General features: G+C 43.1%; 1 protein-coding gene across 1 annotated transcript in view; it reads left to right on the top strand.

The window, feature by feature from the left end:
* Nucleotides 1–5,419: 5,419 nt before the first annotated feature.
* Nucleotides 5,420–21,121, top strand: part of LOC128722930 (uncharacterized) — a 58,032-nt gene continuing 42,330 nt past the window's right edge. The window contains exon 1 of the mRNA XM_053816623.1: nucleotides 5,420–5,503. Within this exon, the coding sequence (XP_053672598.1) occupies nucleotides 5,420–5,503 (84 nt within the window). The remainder of the gene's footprint in view (nucleotides 5,504–21,121) is intronic.

The following is a 21,121-nucleotide window of genomic DNA, read 5'->3' on the forward strand; positions in this document are numbered from 1 at the left end:
GAGGGAAGCTTTTGTTTTGGCTCATCGATCCATGGAGCCGCGAATCGCGTCGAAACGCGGACAATCGCGACTTCGATCTTGTTGGCTGCTGCTGGCTGGAAAGGAAGAGAAAGTAGTAAACCTTTTTTTGTTGACTCTCTTTTTACTATCATTTCTGTCGCTTTTATCCGGTTCTCAGCTTCCATCCCGTTTGCAATGGACATCTATTAGCAATTTTGAATACAGCGAGAAATGCAAAGTAAAGATTTTCCAGTGTTTCAATTTTTCCCTTATTTGCCGTCATATTTCGCAGCCTCAGCGAGGCGTTAAGTGGCGAATTCGTGGGATAAGATGACGCTTTTTTTTTGTCATAGCTCAGTAATCATACAGCACCGCGAGATTATGGTACCGACGTTGGTGTGCAGTAATATAAAGGAGAAAAGCGTACCTTCCCGAAACAGCCTTTTTGCTTTCGGCAACGAATGTTACACAACTTACAACGTTCAAGGAGGGCAATTCCACGGTTTAAAGCCATGAATTCAGAAAACTGTAGCAATTCGGGAAGAAGCGGATGGTGATTATGCCAAATAGAAATTGGTTCAAGTCTGCACAGGGAGTTAGCGTTGGCGATAGACGATTTTATTTTTCTTCTATCCGCATTGCGGTAAGCGAGAGTTTGATGTAACGAGTGGAAACAAGCCAGTGTGAATTTCAATACCCAGAGGGTGCAGGGCAAATTTGAACCATAATTCGTCGTGCTTTTATTTTGGGGGGAGAAACTTTTCTTAAAAATTGGTTTCCGTTTCGTTGGTTACACTGCGAAGATTCGGCTAGTCTGCATCTTGATTTGACCTTTGTTCGACTTCTTGTAGCCAAAAAATGTATGATAATTTCATTTGATTTCTCATTGCTCTCAGCTCGGTGGCGAATCGTTCAATCATTCAACCACATCTAGAGATGCCGAATGGCGCAAAACCGTGTGATGTTTGGCGCCATGGATTTGAAGGGCAGACGCACGCGAGCTTAGTAAAGTCGTTTGGAATCGCACGTTGATGTGTGGCTTACCATGGGAACCGGCTCCTCGCTGATGATAAATTGATCTAATGATGCTGGCGAGAAGCATTTGTACCGATTAGCGGAAGTGTCTTCCAAATGATAAATGGGCAGCACGTGCATAAGAGTTGTTTGGTTTTATGTGTTTTATTGCGATGATGGATCCTAGAGCTTTCTAACTCTATGTTTCATTCGATTATAAGCTTTCGTTTTCTGCAAGCTGCTCTCGAAATATCCTAAACGCTGAAATAATGGTGTGTTAATCGAACGAAGTTTGAAGTGCAAAGTCACCTCTGGGAGTGCCGATTAAAACGATTCCACTTCAATGCAATTATCTGATTCACCGAACTGGAGTTCCAGTGATCGATGTGCATTACCATCTATGTGCATCATCGCCCCAAAGCATCGCGCCATCTACGAAAGATTAATCCGAGTTTATTTGTTGCCACTCCGACGGTCCGCTCGACGGCTCAATTGCATCCCAGACCTGGTGCGGAGTGCACATAAAGGACAATAAATATTATTCCGCTTAATGCAATTATCTGTCACTGAAGTTGATTGATTTGTTTGTCTGTCGGCAACGTTGAATCGCGGCTGGGTCGGAGATCTCTCCTAAACGGAAGAGGGCACGTATAGTTGGGCTTGACTGACGATAGTGCAGCAGAACATACTCGATGTTGTAGTCATGATGCTTCACTGATTTCTTAAATCGAAAAGTAAGAACACTAAAACGGGTGGTCTCTGACGGAATGGATTTTCTGTGTTGTATGAATAATGTATTACAGAAATAAATGCAACTAAGTTGTTTTATGTGATCCTGCAAAGTAGTAGTCTAGCTTTTATGCCTCACTAGAGGATGAAGGAAATAAGCAACGACTTATTTATGCGTTGATCGCTGCTGATATAATGGCGATCATATAGCCTCGTTTGTGCATACAGAGAAGCGATTAAGATCCATTTAAGGAGCAGTATGATCGTCACGACGATAAGCGTCGTCTTATTGATTTGTTTTCCTTCCATTATGGCTGAATTCAATGCATTTATTCGACCAAAAGCGAGCTCGATACAAGCCCATCACCAACGTCATCGTTTTCCGTAAATGTACCACCTGACGCAGGTGTTTTTTTTTTCGAAAACGTCAGCACCAACTGACACTTCTTCGTAGTTGCGTTCTACAAAGGTGCATTTCCTTGCACACACACATCACCGATACACAGGTTCACGATCGTGTGCTTGATTGGACTCGAAAACGCGTGTCTTATCGTTCGAGAAGCAAATAAAAACGGGTTTTTCGTTAGCGCTTCATGCGACGCGTCGTGACCTTGGGGTATCTTAACCGCGGCAGTTAACGGAATTGCCTTGCACACCATCAACGCGACAGCTGTGGCTTGTGGTGAAGTACGTTCTACAGAGAGGCCGTTCGCTTCTTGCACACGGTGAAGTGGCTATCTCGCCCCACTCGCTCATTGGACGATAAAAAAATTAATGACGCACCGGTTTTGTACGTGTTTTCTTCCTGGAAAGCAGGTTTCCTTCGCTTACGGGAAATAGATCCTGATACGAACGAGATATGAGTCGGTTAAGCGTTCGCCCTCCCGAAGTCACTAACCCTTGCTGAGAAGGTTTCCCGAGTCGGTACACCGCTGGCAGTGTTGTGATTGCGGTGCAATAAACTGAATTTTTGAATGCGTAACAAAAAAAACGCCGCCCGGAATGTCATTTCGTTCGCACCTTCTGTTTGATTTGAAAAGGGAGGCCGTTTCAAGGAGGCACACAAGTGCGTCTGTGCGATAAGACGGACTAATCGTGGTTAAAGCTTTTAATTTCGCCAGTATTTCTTTGATGTTTCAATGTTCTTTTGAACTGTGGAAAGCGTAAAAGCATAATCTTAGAAATAAAATGAATCTCGAATGGTGATTCGTTTTCATTTCCAAATGGGATTAATGCGTTGGGCGATGAGATATTGGCAATTCCAGCCACCGGTGCGTAAAATAATTCGCTTCATTCGGTGTGCCAGAGCTGTTGCTGATCAGCACTCTGACTTCGATTTTACCTCGGCATGGCGCAAAAGGATGCGCGAATGTTCCTCCGAAATGGATTTCATAAATTCCTTCTCAACTGTCACCGGCAAGAGCGTGTTTGCTTACGAATTCCTTTCGAGTGCCGTTGACCGTGACAGAATAACAGGGAAGCGAGCCCCAAATCCACGGTGTGGAAGGATTTTTGGGCTCCTGAAATGTCCACTGAAAGGGCGAAACCCGTCTTTGCCGGCTTCGAGTGCTTATTGAGGGCGTCTCAAGGGTGGTGCGTAAGAAGAAAATGGCCCTCAACGTGTTGTACCAGATGCGCGTCGGCTCGACCTATAGAAGAAGCATATTCACAGGACCGCACGAAAGTCGTTCCAAGGTCAGATGGCGTGAAGATGCTGCTGTAAGAAGGATAAATTCTCAATCTGATGGTGGACGAAATTGTATTTTTTTTTCTGTAGTAGGTCATTGTCGTTGAGCTGAAATCTTGTCTACTTTTTCCACCGCCTCTGTTGGCATCGAACTTGATTGCATTGCAATCATATTTCATTCCATTTCAGTAATTTAATCAAAATCGTTCGTCTGCTTTTTACCGTTTATTTGAGATTGAAATTTAGTACGATCAAATTTTGCAGATTGGGAGGAAATTTCGCTAGGCATTCCTTAAATTCTGTTTAAGATTTATATTTTTCTGTATCATACTTCCACGAGTAACACAGTATTGGTTTTAAAAGCTTATCCAATGTGTATGGATTGAATTTTTATAGTTTTTCTTTGCTACGGATTTTTTTTAGAAATTTTAGTTAAAAATTTTGGGTAGTCTACTTCGACTACTTTGCATATTTTATGGAAAATGCTGTGTTATTATGATCAGATTTGAGCGTATTTTTAATCTCCAATGCATCACTGGATAAACATCCTCCTTCATTGCTGTCCCACAACAGAAGCCTTGATGAAGTGCTATGTTTCCTCATGAAAGATGATGAAAAATCAACTTCTCAGCAGTTCCATGCCGATGGTGTTTGCCTCCGTAATCTTTGAGCTTTTACCTTCAAAGATTGTTTGTATGTGGCGGATTATTTTTCTTTTTGGGAAGAAACCGCCAAGAGTGCTACCAGTTTATGGTCGGTTCATAATTCGCGATTGACCTTTTTTTACGTTTACAACCACCGAAACGGGCCAGCAAAAGAGGCTCGAGCGAAGTTGGTACGAGATTGCGAAATCATATCTGTTTCCTCTTAATGCCAAATTCGCTCTCGTGTGTTTTTTTTTACTTTCATTCAGGACGAGATCGTAAAAAACGATTCGCTTTAAGTGACACGCAAACAAACACTCACATGAGGCGGGTTGTGTAAAAAAAAAAAACTATCCGAATTACCAATCCAATGTTGGTCGGCACTTGTCTCCGCTTCTTCAGTGGACATGGACTCCCAGGATTTGTTTAGGCTCGAGATTAAAAAACCTGTTCTCTGTGTTTCCACGAATCTAACCACAACGGAAATTATCGTGTTGGTTATTGGTTTTTTACCTTTCATTTTATATGGATTTCTGTCCCGTTGGATCTGGCGCGTTAGGTTACATATCCCGCTCCTTAGATTCGGTTTTTTTGGACGATCGTTTAATGTTGTCGTTTTGGTTTTGTTTCCGCTTTCGTTCGGCGATTGGGTCTGATCGATGGGAAATTGATTATAAAAAGCATCCGCAAGGAGCGTTTTGATGCACCGAGGGGGTCGCGGTTTATTTGTTTTTCTTTACCATCCGTTGTCTACAGTTTTTCCTCCTCGTGCGGAGAGAAACACAAGAAATTTGATCTAATTAAGACGTATAACATCCGGTAGATCGTTAAGTAATGTGCATAACCTTTCTTTTTTTTCTCATTTTCCATATTTTCAGATACTGAAGATAGATCACGTGCATCGAAGTTAATATAACATTTGCATTTAACATACCTTTCAACTATGTGATATTTCCATGTTAACTACGAATAGGAATGAAATCGTTATTACGACAAATCTTTCTTTCTTTTGTAAGTGAGAATAATTTGCAATCGTAAGTAAATGTGGAAAATATTTTAAATTATTTACAGCTTCCATTGTGTAGTGATTAATTTTAATACTTGTTTGAATATTTGAGTGAATGTCCGTTAAGTTCAAAAGTGTTTAAAACGATTTCTGTAACATCGTCGCTGTCAACACGCACACAGTTTCGTGTTAGACGATATCCATGGCATTCGAGTAAACCCGGCGTAATAAACATCGCGGCGATGTTTTACGAAGCTGGTTGGAGCTGGTATAACTTCCTGCAGTTGGTATAATTTCTCGAACGACGAACAAAACGCGCTCATCGCGCTGCGCAACACGATGAATCAGCTCAGCACCAACAATAACGTGATTCGAGCGCCCTCTCTGAAGCGGGGAAAGAACGACGAAGGCTTGAATAATAGGGTGAGTGTCCAGGATAAGTGAGATCGTCGTCGTTTATTTGTATAACATGCGCGTATAACAGATTTATATTTATCATTTCGTGTTTTGTTTTCCTGCTTGTTTCCTTTCGCAAATAGTCTTGAATGTCTATTTTAATTTTGTGCATTTGGTATTTATTTTTGAATATTTTTACTTTTTGCATCATCTAAGATCAGAAGTTTTACATCAATTTTTCAAAAAGTTTGTAAATGTTCTTTAGAAGCGTATCCCCGTGACCAGAATTATAATAAATCGGCATAATAAATCGTTGCACAATGCCTACCTGCCAACTACCGCAGGCTCGGGATTTCCAACAGCTTATGTCGGTTATGGGAGCAACATACCTCCCAACGACCTTGAAACGTACTTTGGCACACCATTGGCCCACCATCCGCCCTAAATCACGGACAGTGAGCAAACCGGCGCATCCGAAAGGTGGCACCGGATGTGAGGTGGAAAGTAGAAAGGAAAAACCTGTTTCCAGAACCGTTTGATCTGGGTTGTGAAGTCAGATCCCGATAGAATGGGGCCATTGCTACTATTACTGGTCTCCCATGCTCGCAGACACCCACTTTTTGGAATATTTTTGCACACTTTGTCCGATGGTGGGCGTAAATTTCTTTTCCCAGACACACAGAGACATATTGGCATGCGAGATTGTGGTGTGTGCGGTTTTCTGGCGATCGTAATCTACGTGCGCTTTACAAATGGTTCAATTATGAGCGGAATTTATGTACTATGATGGCGAACGTTAGAGTAGTCCCCATGCTCAAAAGCGGCTGAGTGGAAATAGTACACGAGTTTTGTACACGTATGCTATGTGTTGTAAGAGAAGGAATGTGCCATTGAGTTAAGTCCATTCAGATGATTTGTTTCAATAGATTCGTTGTGAAATGAAATACGGTTTTTGTACAGTAAAAGGTTAAACATCATTTCGATGGAATGTTGTTTGTAGACAGCACGACTTCGCGTAGTTATGTAATTTTTATGTTGAGCATTGCATGTAACAAATTTTGCATTTAAAATAATTGTTAAATTATAAAATTGTGCAAGACACAACATTTTATTTTGTTTTACACAATTTTGTGTAAAACACAAAAAACATCTTTATTTATAACTCAAAAAACTTCTTTATTCATATTTCTCTTTTTTGGTACTCGGATTTATATTTGCAATTACTTATAAATAATCGATTATGAAAGAACAATAATATTATGATCCTCAACAGGACCACTCAACATAACTAGAAGAGTGACGTTACTTTGCAATGGCCATTTTGCGCACCCCTCCCGAAAAAGGGAAAGTATTCATCATCCCCTCACAATTTCGGGCCCGTTATTACGTTTCGTTTTGGGATCCCCTAATTGCAACCCCCGACTGAGCCCAGCACCATCGCCGGCGCCTGTTTGCTTCCCCTTCTGCTTCGTCCATTAGCCCAACCGGTCATACACATCAAGGGAGGCAATGGTTGCATATGCTGCCAGCCCTCGAAACATTCCGGCACTCTTTTTTACCCTCACCCTGACGTGATTGGGGGTGCTATTTTGCTCTCTCCATCCTGCTCTTGAACTCTCGCACACGAGATCGAAGATCGGCACGAAGGCGGCAAATAGTGCGCAAAAGATCCCCCATGCTCTACAGGTCACTTACGCCTTCTTTCCTACTCTGTTGTTCACCTTCGCTGTATATAATGCTCCCTTTAGCACACTCTCTCTCTCTCTCTCTCTCTCTCTCGATCACTCGTTGTTGCATGTGCGATAACGACAGCTGATCATGAGCCATGATAATGACGTGCATGGTGCTGTTGCACTTACAAGAGCCTGATCTTGGTCGCGGGTGGATATGGAACGGTAAGAGTGAGGGTTCAGAAAAAAGGGGTTGATCAGTTATGCGTTTTGGGGATATTTTGGTTGTATGTGGTGCAGACACGCAACCCATTCGAAGACGCATAGATGCATGACGCAGTTACGGTTAGGGGTTAGTTTGATCATACCGGCAGGAAACTCTACGCATGAAGAGGCGAACGATCGAGGGCGCATGTTTTTTGACCCTTTTTTTTGAGAGAAACCCGAATGCAATAAAAGAAAGGGGTGTTACATTTGAATTCTCTCTTCTCTTTGCTCATTTTTGTTTTATGAAGTTTTTTGAGTTTAATTTTAGAGGAATGGATAAACAAGTGTCCCTTTTCTCTTATTTGAGCAGTATAAACATTTTTTACGTTCTTTATTTTGATACAAACTCGCATAAATTACTCATTAATTCGTCCCAGCGATACTAAGCTTCAGTTATTTTGCTTATGAAAAGAGTAGATCGGCATTGCAATCATCCCAGGATTGAGTTGATCAGAGAAAAATTACACTGAAAAGAGAGACAAAACAGAGAGAAGACATAATTTTGTAAGTAAAACAGTCCCCCGCCGCATTAAACCCCATGCCGGCTAAGCGTGTGAGGGAGTAAGCGCGAAAATAATCATCTCGCCGTTGCTATTCCCTGCTCACTTTAGCCGTGTGCAATGGATCATATCGGCGTGGCTCTTTCGCATGGCGTGCCGTGGTGCCCCAAAGCCCGGCGCCAGTGCGTGAACGAGCACGCGAAAGTATGAGCAAGCATGCTGGCTCTTTCTACTGCTCTTTCTCGTACCGTTACCGCTTCGTCTCGTTGTCGCACAATCATTGTGCCGTGCCGGTGTTGTTGATAGTGTGGCCGATTGTTTAGAGTTTCTGCTGCGGTTCCGAGCGCCGGATCCGCTTGTTTTCACGTGCGCCATTTGACAAGTTCTCTCGGTCGGTGACAGTAGCGCTTGTTCCGTTTCCTGCATCCATCGGTGTGGCGCGTTTCGAGCGCCCTCTCCCAAAAAGGGCCTCTTGTCCGTGATAAATCCCAAGCGATCCCGGTGTCACAATCGATCTAAACAAACAGGTGTCAAATCGCGCTACCGAAACTGTGCATCAAAACAAGCAAATGACAACCGAAGCATCATCATTCGCCGCGTCATTCAAAGTGCCACAGGGCATAAGGGCGAATGTATTTCGTGCGCTACCCTCGCCGAATGTGCTGTACAGCCGGGAATTTAGTCACAGTGTTAGTGTGCGATAGTGAGGAAGGTGGGAGGTTTCAGCGAAACGACCACACGATTAGTTTCGCGCGCGCGGACGCTTTTCTCTAGTCCGTTTTTCCCAACCACGTCGCAGATAATTGGCGCGCTTTAGTTTAGAAATACCGCCGGGCGCCAGTGGTTCGATCGAGTGGAAAACGGAAAGCTTTCTCCGGCGTTGCTGTGTGGCTCAGAGTGTACCGAATCGGTCAAAACGCACGGACGGTCGTGCCCGGGGTCAGATGGAGTGAAAGTGTCAATCCAATGGTTCATGATGGTTTGAAGTGCGACAAACGTTGTCAAGTGAAGCAAAAGTTATCGACAGGGAGTTATAGAACAACGTGCCTAATCGATTCTTGGTCGATGTGCTCGTGGTATAAATATTTCTGGGCCGTTTCTATTTCTTTCGAGGGATAGCGAGAAAAAAAATCAACATCTAAGTGGATGATTTGAAATGGTCGTATCGGCATTAGCGAAAGGCGTGAAAATGAGGAAACGATTTGCGTCGTTCCTGTGTGGTGCCGTTGGCCGGTAGTTTCTAAATCCATTTCTTTGAGAAGTTATTTCGGGAGCACCGTTCATTTCCCATCTTGGTGCGCTGGTAGCTAATAGGAAAGAAGCATGCTCTCAGAATCATCCGGTCACGTATGCAAAATAGCTGACTCGTAGCGTTCTCCCGATTGATCATTACCTCGAGCGAATGTGAGCTTCACTCAGACCACCGGAGAAAGAGAGTGTGTGCATAGATCGCGTCAACAACGCACAACCATCGCATACATCACTATGGATTACATCCGTTGCGATCAAGTAAGTGCAACGATAATGATGATGACGATGATGATGAGTTATTATTAGCTAGGTGAACGAACAACATTGATTGCCGACCGGCCGCACACTACTAACCTAATCTTGTGCCGCGGTGGGCGTTATGATAGTAATATCGTTTACAGCAGGGTGCTATCACGTTATCGCTAGTTTAGCTTCACTTCTGTCGGTTGGAAAATGTTGCCCGAATTGCTGCCAATCTCGAAAACATTGTAAATGCCTCTCCGAGCGTTTAGGCTCGGGTTTAGGTCGTTCATGTAATACGGGGTTTGCTGTGAATGCTTTTTCCTGTCGGCATTGTACTTTCATCGAAATTTACTTTGGAACTCAAGGAGGATACTGATGCTTTCGTGAAACACATGATCGGGTCTTGCAGCTATTTGTATCACTAGGTTAGATTCATAGCAACAACGAAGTTCCTAGTTCCTGTTCTATTTAAACATCTTTTTATGTATTGCATAAAGAGAAAACCCCGTAACTTGTTCATAAAACAAAATGAAACATTAGGCCGATCATTGTCAGTAACCCGAATGAACTACGCTAATGGGCGTCTCGTAAAACTAATTGACTGTAAAGAACTAGAGCATTTGTGCCGTGTATGCTAGGCTCATACATTTCAGTAGCTCGGAACGAATTAAATTGACATCTCCGCACTGACACTGTGCTGACGAAATACTAACCTCCTTCGCAAGTGTGAGCTCTTTTTTTACAATGGATCTAAAAATTACATCCACAGCCCTCAGTAACAGATAGAGCGGACAGTGAGGTTTTATGCAGTGCCCATCAAAGAGCTGTCGTTTCAGTACCAATTAGCAGGTAGCTGCTTCAGTAGAATCGAAAAGTCTCGAACTACTTCCTCAGCTAGTTGAAATCGGCCAAAGATGCGAGAGCATGGAAAATGGAATCCAAGATATGCAACCGGTTAATTGACCCTTTTTTCGTGTTCCCTCATCAGGTGATTAATAAAACAAGGTTAGGTTTGAGGTCGTCTCAAAGTCGAGCGAGAGTACGCGGTGTACGAAAGACTATCGAGAGCTCCATTGTACGCCCGGTGGATGCTCCCGAGCGATCACGCCTTGCAACTTGCAACTGTTCCGTCGTGTTCGTGTGAAGACTTTGTGTTTAAACCGGGATGGATGTGGGAAGGAGCAGTGACTTTTCCCACACAAAATTAGCTCACTTTTACCGGCCTGGAAATTTCGTGGAAAACATTTTCCATTTTGCTTTCCTCTCTTGCTCCGGTTCTTGCTTCCTTTTCTGTCGCTTTCGGGTAGTTTTGTGGATCCTTTTCTATTTTTCCGCCTTCCCGTCGTTGTTCGGCATCATTATTGGGGGTCTAATGGAGCAACAGGAGAGAGAAAAAAAGTATCATGAGCCGCCACATTTCAAAATTCAATGCTTTAATGTTCGAAAACTGCCTCAGGTGTGGTGATAATTTATTTCTTCTCAATCGCAGTTACACCGGCACACACAGTAGTACCCGCCGATAGTGAGAGAGGTCGATTTTCCATGACCTTGCGGCTTTAGCGGTTTCCTTTCATTGGCACGGTAGAAAGAAATCATTTCTTCTCCACACTCGAACGCCAGAGGTGATAATGTGTGATGATATTTTCGACGCGCAAAATGTTTCACTGTCAAAATCATGGTTTTTTTTCTTTCTTTGGTACCTTCACCTTCGTCTCCTATCTGCTTGTTGTTCGCTGCTATCTCCGTCGTGTATTACGTGCGTCTCATGTTTCACTTTTCGTGAGTTGATGTATTTTTAAAGCATGTGAGTTAGTTTCGTTTTTTCGTCTCGTAAACGTGGCGCCTCTCATACCTTCCGATAACCCAACTGGACGATGGTACATTGCGTTATGCCACCAGAATAAGACTTTATGGGCCCCGAAATGTCTTGCAAAGGTAGCTCGCCAGTCTCGCGAACCTGTTATCTTGCCTCTTTTTCAAGACTCGGAGGAGCAGGTCTTGTGTTTTGTCACCTCGTTCAAACACGGCTTGTGTAGGAAAAATGTCGTTTATTATGACGCCATCAACCTGCGTGAGTTTTGTGGAGGTGTACGTACGCACCATTTCGCACGTATGACTGTCAAACGAAATTGTATAAATCAGAATATTGCGTTTCAAAAATCAGCTCTTTCTTGATCTTGATTCTTTTTTTATGTCTTCGTAATTAAATAGGTGTTAATATATCGCTTATCCTACTGGCTTGAACATATAAATTGAATTAAATTAACGTAAAGGTACACCGTGCAAGGTAAAGATTGGCCCAACCAAGAAGAGGCAACATTTACATGCTCCATTTCTTGAGGACATTTTCTCACGTTGCGAGTCTGCTTCTGCTCATAAATGCGGAGGTTTTCCTCACGTGCTTGCGGCGTCATAATTTTGTCTACATTACCAGACATACACGGTGTGCTTACCCAACCGGCTTCCGGAGGAGGCTTCAGAGTGGCTTGGTAGCTGCATGGCAAAGGTTTACTGTCTTGCGTAAGCAGGAATACTGTCACCGCCTCCGGAGTTCCACCTGACCGTACTTTCGATATGCCAAATTCATCAGCCCAACCCGCGGCAAACAGGAATGCTGGTGGGAATCAGGTTTATTTCATGTGGTTCATGCGTGCGAATGCACGCGCTCGGGTAGCAGTTGGTAGTGTTCCAGTTATGCTGTTTGTTATGCTCCAGAGACAAACCATAACTAAAGAACTTTTTGATCCAATAACCTTTGGACTGCGGCTGGATTCAAACGCTTATTGCCCTAGATTGATGTACGTCGTTTTTCTTTTGAATACATTATAATACTACCGTTTTACTAAATGTCGTATGCTTTATGGCACATAATAACTTATGTTTGAATTAAATGTAGGTCGCTGGTTTTATCAAAGCTATTAACAATCTTGCAATAAATATGTTGTCTATAAGACGGCAATGTAGAGTCTACCATAAAATATAGTACACCTACTTCTACGTATACACAGCAAGTAGCATGTCATTTATAAGATTCTTTTTCGTAGTTTTAGCATTGTAGCTTTTATTCAGTGTCAAATGACAACCATGCGATGCTGTTAAGCTCTCAGTCGCTGGAAAAGGTCATCACGATCGCATGCTGTTCAGTTTTGATTGATGAGAGTGACGTACAAATTGTGAAAACGTTATTTCATGATCATTGTTGCAAATTGTGATGTTGACACGATTTGCGGTGAACTATATTTAAAACAGTTTTCGGATCGTACATACAACTTTTACGTATAATGTTCAAAATGAACAAGACGAAAAGAGAAAAATATATTGCAATAGTTTTCTATAATTATATTAGTAGATTTCTAATAATATATCTAAAAGAACAGGATTGTTTTAATATTATGTGAAGAGCCTTTTATGACTTTCAAACAACACTGTTTTCATTTTGATTGTTTAACGGTTTTTTATTGTATTTCAGTTGCTGAACAATCCATTTAAAGTTAACGAAGCATTATAAGTCTAAAATCTAAAGTTAGGTCAAACAACAACACTTCAACGTCGACCTCGCCCAAACATTATCCACACAACGCCTGATCCTCGGTGTTGCCGGCTGTCCACCTCTGTTTCACTGCCATCTATCAGTATCATGGCAGCAGTTGGTGACAGTTTAGAATGGACATCAAGACGCCACGGTTCGCGCAGGCAAACTCATTAGACTTCTTTCCACAGAAGTGAAATGTGTAGGTTCTCGTTTTGTTCAGCTTTTCTTCTCGGGTAGCTTTCAACACCCTTCAACGAGAGAGCCCACCACCACCGATTAACATATTCGCTTAGTGCGTTTTGTCGTTTAGCGGGGCTTTTTGATATGCAGGCACCTGTGCGCGACAAAAGACGCCTTTTTTGGGGAAGTTTTCCGCAACCGACAGCAGCTGTGTTGCCGTTTTGAGCGGCTTCTCGCCACGCATTGGGTTTTCTCAATTAATTGACGCGGCCTGTCCGTCTTGCGGCGTTCACCTTCGCCTTCCAAATGCAAATGGCTTCGTTTGGTTTTGAAGCTTTTTTTCTGTCTCTCATTCCTCCTTGATTTACTACGGCCAAAGTCAGGTCGGGGTTTTCTCCATCTGCTGTCATTTTCTCATTTCCTTGTCTCACCATGGCTGCATGGGCCTGGTGCAGCTTCGTGCAGTGATTGAAACTGAAATGTAAATGAGTTCGGTGTCGTTAATTATCCTGGAGGTGGCGGCAAGAGAAAGAGCTGCTGTGCCGTAATGTGTTTTCTTTTTGCCAGGTCGATCTGTGAGGTTTTTTGTATTTTGGAAGGCTTAACATTGAGCTTCACCATCTCGTTTAAACACCCTGCGCATTGAGAGGAAAAACGACGATGCTTTTCCCTCCCTGAGGCTGAGTGTGACGGTGTTGCTTTGCCCTAGATCGTCATCTAAATTGATTGATGGCTAAGTTATGGACTTCGTTCCATTTTATTATGCTGAGCTGTGAAACCCTTCCAATATAATTACGAAAAGGGCGTAGTTCGATTCGGCGGTAGTGTTGTTTCTCTCACCCTTTGCTGTTACGGCACGCGTAGTGCACCGTGCGCTTCCAGTCGTGGCTCATTCAAATTTAATGTTTATCGTTCGTAAAGGCTCATTCCGCGCGTAGGCGTTGAAGAAGTTCATTGAAAACTGGTTCAGCACGCAAGTGTGTGCACTATCAATCAAGCAAGTGTATGTATCTGCTCGCACGCCTACGATGTCTCTGTAGTGCATCTTGCATTTGGGTGGCTTTCATTGAATCCTCCAACACGATTGAGTGTTTCCAATAAAGGAGCACTCGTATGGCTAAAAGACTGGCCCATAAAAATGCTAAATGACGCGACTGTAATACTTTCCTTTGGTAAAGTGCACTTGAAATTTTAAACATTTTCAAAAGGAAAGAGAATGGCTCAAACGTCGTGTAGGATGATACGTGACTGGATTAATAAGTGCATTCAATGTCTGTTATTTGAAGGAAGAGCAACTTAACTCATTTGTACGGGTTTTAGCTACTACTTTTATGCTTTGTATCAGAAATAATATGCTATAAAATTGAAGAAATAATCAAACCTATTATGTAACTTGAAAAGTTTTATTATGTTTGAATGTAAATTTTTATTGTAGTATATTGAAATCAACAGCCTTCTCGAAAACAATTTCTAGAATTCCTCAATTTCTAGAAGAATTTCCAGACTCCAGTTCGCAGGCACTTGCCCAAAGTTTTCGATTTTTTGCACTAAAACTGGTTTGTGGAAACGAAAATGTTACCCTAATTTAAGATCTCCCAAACTGGTTTCCATTTGCAAAGTATCTAAACAGTGGTGAAATAGTTTGCATTTATTATCATTTTATAGGGCTATCAAGTCGTCTGGACACACAATCGTTCTGGGAATCCGGTTTGATTACCTACATACCTTTAAAAGCTGGATGCGTGTGTTATTGTTTGCGATATGGTAAAATATGTATCTATCGCGTGTTTGAAATTTGCCCCTTCTGTCTCCAGTATTTATATCAGTTCCAAACTATCAAAATACAGCCTAATCCATACCTATTGGGTAATGGAGTACGTTACCGGCTGATCCTAAGGTCGCTCGGTGAGGTAACGACACGTTTGATCCGAAGAAACGAACCATACCATTCTGTTCCGCCATTCGGTCTTTAAATGGGTTATGCATCATTTACCAATTTACAGATCACATCTTAGATATTTCGGCTCCGATATCGACAGTTACAAGGTAGATCTACTAAGCAGTGGATGTGCGAATGCGGGAACGCCATTGCTCACGTCTTTGAGAGATCTAACATCGGGTTTCTAATTATCGATCATCATCATTAACCCGATGTCGTAAGGTTTGCGTGTTGTCCTATACACTACATATGACACGATCAAGAGTGTGAGGATAAAATGTCTGTTGCGATAAAAACCTAGCCGAGATGTCTTAGATCTTTCTCTCGAATTTTGATTATGTTCAAGCACGAGCGCCTTCATCTGTATAGGAAGTTGATTAGCATTCCTTACCGCACCGTAATCAAACAGCGATACTAAACAGCGGTCTCCGTTGTACTTTCCCGCAGTCACGATTCGTAATGATTTACTTATTATTGTGGCCGTAGGAAATGTGGATAGCAGAAAATAAAAGTAAAACCAACGCCCTGCTCTATTATGCAAACACGTGCACAATGGTGCATATTTGCATCGGGCGGGGAAGCACTTTCTTTTCGAAAATTCATTTTTAGTCCATTTTCTAAACAAAGCTTATTTTGATTTAATTGATGAAAACCATTCGACGGGTAGAAATTTGGCATCGAAAATAAAATTTATCACACAAAAGATGAAGAAAAAATGCATGATCGAAAGAAAAGAAAAGTGATTTTATTCAAGTCCTTTTTTGCCGAATCGTGCAATTGATTGTATGTAGATGAATGCGAGAAATCGCGTAATAAATAAACGATTTACAGAGAATTGCTTGTATCGTCATGAAAGCGCATGTATTGCTCTTTTTTTGTTTGTTGTGGACACGCACTTTCCCTCAAAGCCCGAATCGATAATGCTCGCGAAATAATTCGCCAAAATTGCTCACCCGACTGGAAATGGACTGACGAAAGTCTGGCGTGAGCTCTGAACGTGCGCTTTTCAGTTTGTTGCAACAAATTTGCGGTGGGTAACGTTACCGTTGAATTCTAATCGTAATCGGAAGCTATAATTATCAAGTTCCGGAAGCAAAGCAGGAAGGCGAACTAGAAGCGACTGGGCATGGTAGAGCCAGTGGGCGAATTAATTTACTATTTGCTTAGCCAACCTGAGAGGAGAATTTGCATGATAGTATGACGACGCCTCAACCAAACAAGTTCCGTTTGATTTCCGTATAAAGCGCTCGTTCTTTCTCCGAAGACCGTCGATGCGTCGTTTGGTGCATTTGAATTGAAGGGAAAAAAAGAACATCAAGTAATGAATGGAAACGCGCGCTTAAAATCCAATCAACTTTGTTGGCGACGTGTGTTTGCCCGTTGAGACTGAGAAGCTTGCTTTTTTTCCCTGACTCGTGGCTTCAAACAGTTAATGATCACCGCTAAGGTGAGCCCGTCGTCATCGTTGACGTTGGGTGATGTTTGCGAGGAACAAACGTCAACCACAGGAGAACGGATTGTCTATTTGGAAACTCGAGCCACCCCATCCCACCCAACTGGGGTGTGTTTGTCGATGCGCGGTTTTTGTTTTTTGTTTCATTCTTGAGCTCGAATTACCCTCCAGTGACCCTAACGACGGCATGCATTCTGGCGATGACGAATGTGACATTTGTCGGAATATTCATTCCCACCCGACCGGGAGGATGTGTATCGATGGGTGCAGTCGGAGAAACAATTTTAAAAATCCATTTCCTAGGTCGGGTGTTGCTTTAGTGAAAGCTGATCCGGTTACCGATTCTATCGGGTTGTTTGCTCTATCTCACTTCGATGATCCATAAGTTGGTGCTAGAATTGTGTGGGGATTTTGAGACTCATAGTGGTATTGTTTGATATGATTTTAAGATGGAGTTATTTAAAATAGCATGAGCTACACATGAGCTGACTAGTTTTGGAATCTACGTGCTTTTTCTCTCGGCTTTTGTCTCATTTTGAGCGCTAAAATTCTTTTCAAACCCCTTGCCAAATGGAATTTTATGCCGATGATCTCACCGACCCACCGTTCAAAGCGAGAATCTTGAAAAACTGTGTCAGTCTGGCTAGATTCCACTTGACGCGTCGCGATAATGGGAGCTCCTCTTTCATTTGCATAAAACAGACACACCAACACACGAGAGTATCCTTGAAAAAAAATCGCATTTGTGCAAAACGAGAGCAATGCTTTCTGGGGTGCATTTCGCAAACCTGCAATAAAATAAAATAAAATCTTCCCACATTCCGGAACCGTACTTCTCCCCGTTCGATGGAGCGCCCTGACGTCTTCCATCAGCGCCCACGGCTCTTAAACCTGTTGGTCGTCGTACTCGGAACGAGCGGATGTTTGAATGCTTCCGGCAATCATCATCCGTTCCGTCGCCTCTGTGGTGAGGTGAAATGGTAAGATGGTTTGATCACTTTTCATAAGCGCGCACGCGAGCATGCTGCGCTGGGCATGCATCATCATGGTGGGACAATTTTTGACCAATTTTCTCAATCACACAGATTCGGGAAAATGGCACCCGCCATCTCAGGAGCCTCACGAAACCAGCTGTTGTGTGAACTCGACACCGATGTTCGTTATGTGATCACGTGTGTTGTACCCAGACGGCCCCGTTGGTGGTCCTGCACTTTGGTCTCTCGACTGTAAATGCCGCCTTCGACGCCATGTTGAATCATAAAAATGTGCCAATCGAAGCTGGCGCTCCCCATTTTCCTCCTTTCTCCACGTGGATTTCATGTGAATATTTTTAATAAGCGACCAAAGTGCTCTTAAGTCCCGCTGTTTTGGGTGGTGAAATCGTGCGATGCAGTCGGTGAAGTCCGGAGGTTTTTCATCGTTTTCTTCAATAGCCCACTAATCTTGTCGTCGAAATCATTTCCACGATTGCGTGAATTCGGTGGTGGCATTTTTGTAGTTGTCTTCTGCGAGCCCAATAACGCTGCTATTACAAATGCGAACCAATGTCATATTGTGAGGAGAATGCATTTTAGGGAGCATTAACATCTCATGTTTTAGACTTCACTAGGGTTGTTTTATCGAAAAGGAAAGTGAACTCGATCGTTTTATTTGTGGTTCTTTTTTTTCTTACTTCCCTCACAACATCAACGTCATATTTTCTTTTCTCTGTGACTTTTGTGCGCACCGCTAGCTCCTTTTACGGTTGCCCAAAGTCGATACCCAAGTGATCGCTCGTGATCGTGATTTATGTTTTCTTCCTATTCCGTCCCCGCCAAATTCCCGCGGGTGCATGCGACGCTTTGGGGCGCGTTGAAAAGTTCACCACCCTTGCGGAACGAAGAGGAATGTGCTGCTGCCACCCCGAATAAATGTGTGTCGCAAGTTGGTTGAACAGCGGGCGAGCAATTGGTGTGGTCGTTTTGCTGTTTCGGTACCGTACATGGAAACCCCTTTTCTTTGGTCGAACGATGAAGAGAGACGTCGGTGGAACCGTGCGGATGGTCACGAAGTAAAACAACTCGCGTCAGGGAGTGGCCAGAGCACTGTGGAGTCCTTTTCCTGCGCCATTAAAGGGCCTCCCGAAGCCGGGCTCAGATTGGAACCACATGCTGGGAGAGATCTAAACGGTAGCGCGATGTTTGTTTCAGATGGGAAAACAATTCAAACTGGTTCATGCGCTTGTTAGCGCTAGTGGTCATGAAATGTGAGCATATGTATACAAATACTTAATTATATTAATTTGTTTACCAACCCAAGCTTTCAACATGATGGGCATATATTTGGATGTTGAATATTTTATCTATTTTAAACTGGTTGATCGACTAAACTGAAAGTCAAACAGAACTAACTCACTTCGAATTAAAATAGAGCACAACCTCTGGAGCCACATCTGGAGTGCATTTTGAGCAACTAACCCCAAGCATGTGCTCGAAAGAAAGTGAAACTACACAGCTACACCACTCGAGTGGACAACGCTCCAATTGAAGCGCATGCAGCACAAAAAAAAACGAAAACTCAGCTCGCCGAGAGGGCTAGAAAGTGAAACGATAAATTTATCCCGCATTTACCGCCGTCTTCTAGATCCTGTCGGCGGCTCCAGCGTGGGTCGAAATGGCAAAGACCTCGACATACCCAGCCCGACCATCGACGAGATCGAGTGGAGATCGAACGATGGCTGACCGCATTACGATTGCCACAATTGTTGCAATTGGAATGCGCCAGGCAGCGCTTCCTCCTGCGTTAGTCGCTTTTCTAGCCCTTACTTGTGCTGGGAGAAACCTTCGAATGTGCCGTTTGTTCCGTTCACGGTTTCCTTCGATTCTAGGTTTCGCTCGTTTGCGAACTTTACGAGACACGCCATAATGCGGGTCGACATTGCCACCGTCCGTGGTATTCGCCAGTCCTCGAGACACCCGTCTAGCTGGCTGTCTGCATTTATCTGGCATGAGGTGGGCTTATAATTTGACACCAACACCCTTTAACCGATCGCGTTGTCTATGACGGCGACCCAATGAAGTGATGAAATTGATACATGAAGCAATTATTTTAACCACCATAGTTCATAATTAAATTGTCTAACCGACAGTTCGCCGCCCGTCCGTCAAGTATTTCGCGCTCAAACCATCAGCGATCACTTCCTTCTCGCACGATCAAGCCATGCGATTCCTTTATCCACCCACGCATTTTTTTATTACTATTCTCATTCTCTCATTTACCCACCCATTCGAGCATGGCCGTGGCGGTTGCAATTCCGGTTTACCGACGAATCTGTCTAAATGTGTTCAAATGCGGTTGAGTGGGCGCGATGCACTCAATTCCCATGAAAATGTCAAACGAATCAATGTCAATCATTTTAGTTGTGTTTTTTTAATGGCCACTGACGCGTGTACGTGTACACGTACCAACAAATTAATCAAGTGTGTTTAGCGCTGGGATTAACATTTTTATTTCGTGTGTTTTAATTAGTACGTTTCCATAAGACCAATTACCTCTTAAAATCCACTTTAAACATTTAAAAATATTCCCACGACTTTCAACGGTACCGTGCATGGAGCAATACCGAGCGAGTGCCGAAAGCGTATCTCCGATAATCTGCATTACACAGCCTCTAACGGCTCGGTTTCGTTCTGAACGGTGCCTCTGTGGCGGTACGCTTTTCAGGTGCCAACGAAAATAATCAAATATTCACCCGCGAATCATGTGCCCCCGTTTTAGGGCCGCCCGTACACACATCTGTTCGAGAGCGAACAAATTTGCTTCAATGAGCATGAAAATGGTTTCGCTCGTGCATTCCTGGCTTTCCCGGAGGCTCGCGGCCACGGTGCTGCGGTTCCGTTTAGGATCCGTCGAAAGTGCCTTCTTATGACGTAAGCAGATGTTCGGTGTTCGCTGCCGGGTGTGCCTCTGGGGTGATTTGTACTTTAATATTTACACGCACTAAAGCGAGATTCACCGAATCTGTTGTGGTTGGAAATTCCTGCTCCCAGCGGGTGGGTACCGTGAAACCTCCGTGTAACTTCGCTACTCTCCATGAGCATTTGCTTACATCTTCTTTTTGGGCTTTTTTTCTGGTTCATTTGAATAAGTTTCGTAACGAACGTTACCACCATTTACCGGTTAGTGCAGTTAACCATGGTACGAGCTGCGATGAGTAAAAACTGCCCAAAAAACGTGCTCCAACCGGCTGTTCTTATCATGTCGTTTTGTGTGCTTTATGTAAATTAATGATGTTTGTTTTGTTTTTCTTGGTTGTTTTTTATAACAACGAATGTGCTGTTAACTGACCATCATCATTCGGTGTAGTGATGATGTCTCCGTTTATCCCGGACATAAGGATAATATATGAATGAATTATCTACAATCCAGTGTTGAATAGGATTCCAAATCTTCTGTAGTTTCATACGAGAAAACGATATTGCAAAAAATAATACGAATTAGAATAAGAACCTCATGCATGCAAGCGAGCAGAACATACCATACGTGTTCTTCACCCGTAAAATGATTGGTGTGGTATTTTATAGCGCATTACCTATTATAGCACCACGATGTCGGTACAGTTTATAAAATGA

Source organism: Anopheles nili, chromosome 3 (genome assembly GCF_943737925.1).
Source record: "Anopheles nili chromosome 3, idAnoNiliSN_F5_01, whole genome shotgun sequence".
NCBI lineage: Eukaryota > Metazoa > Arthropoda > Insecta > Diptera > Culicidae > Anopheles > Anopheles nili.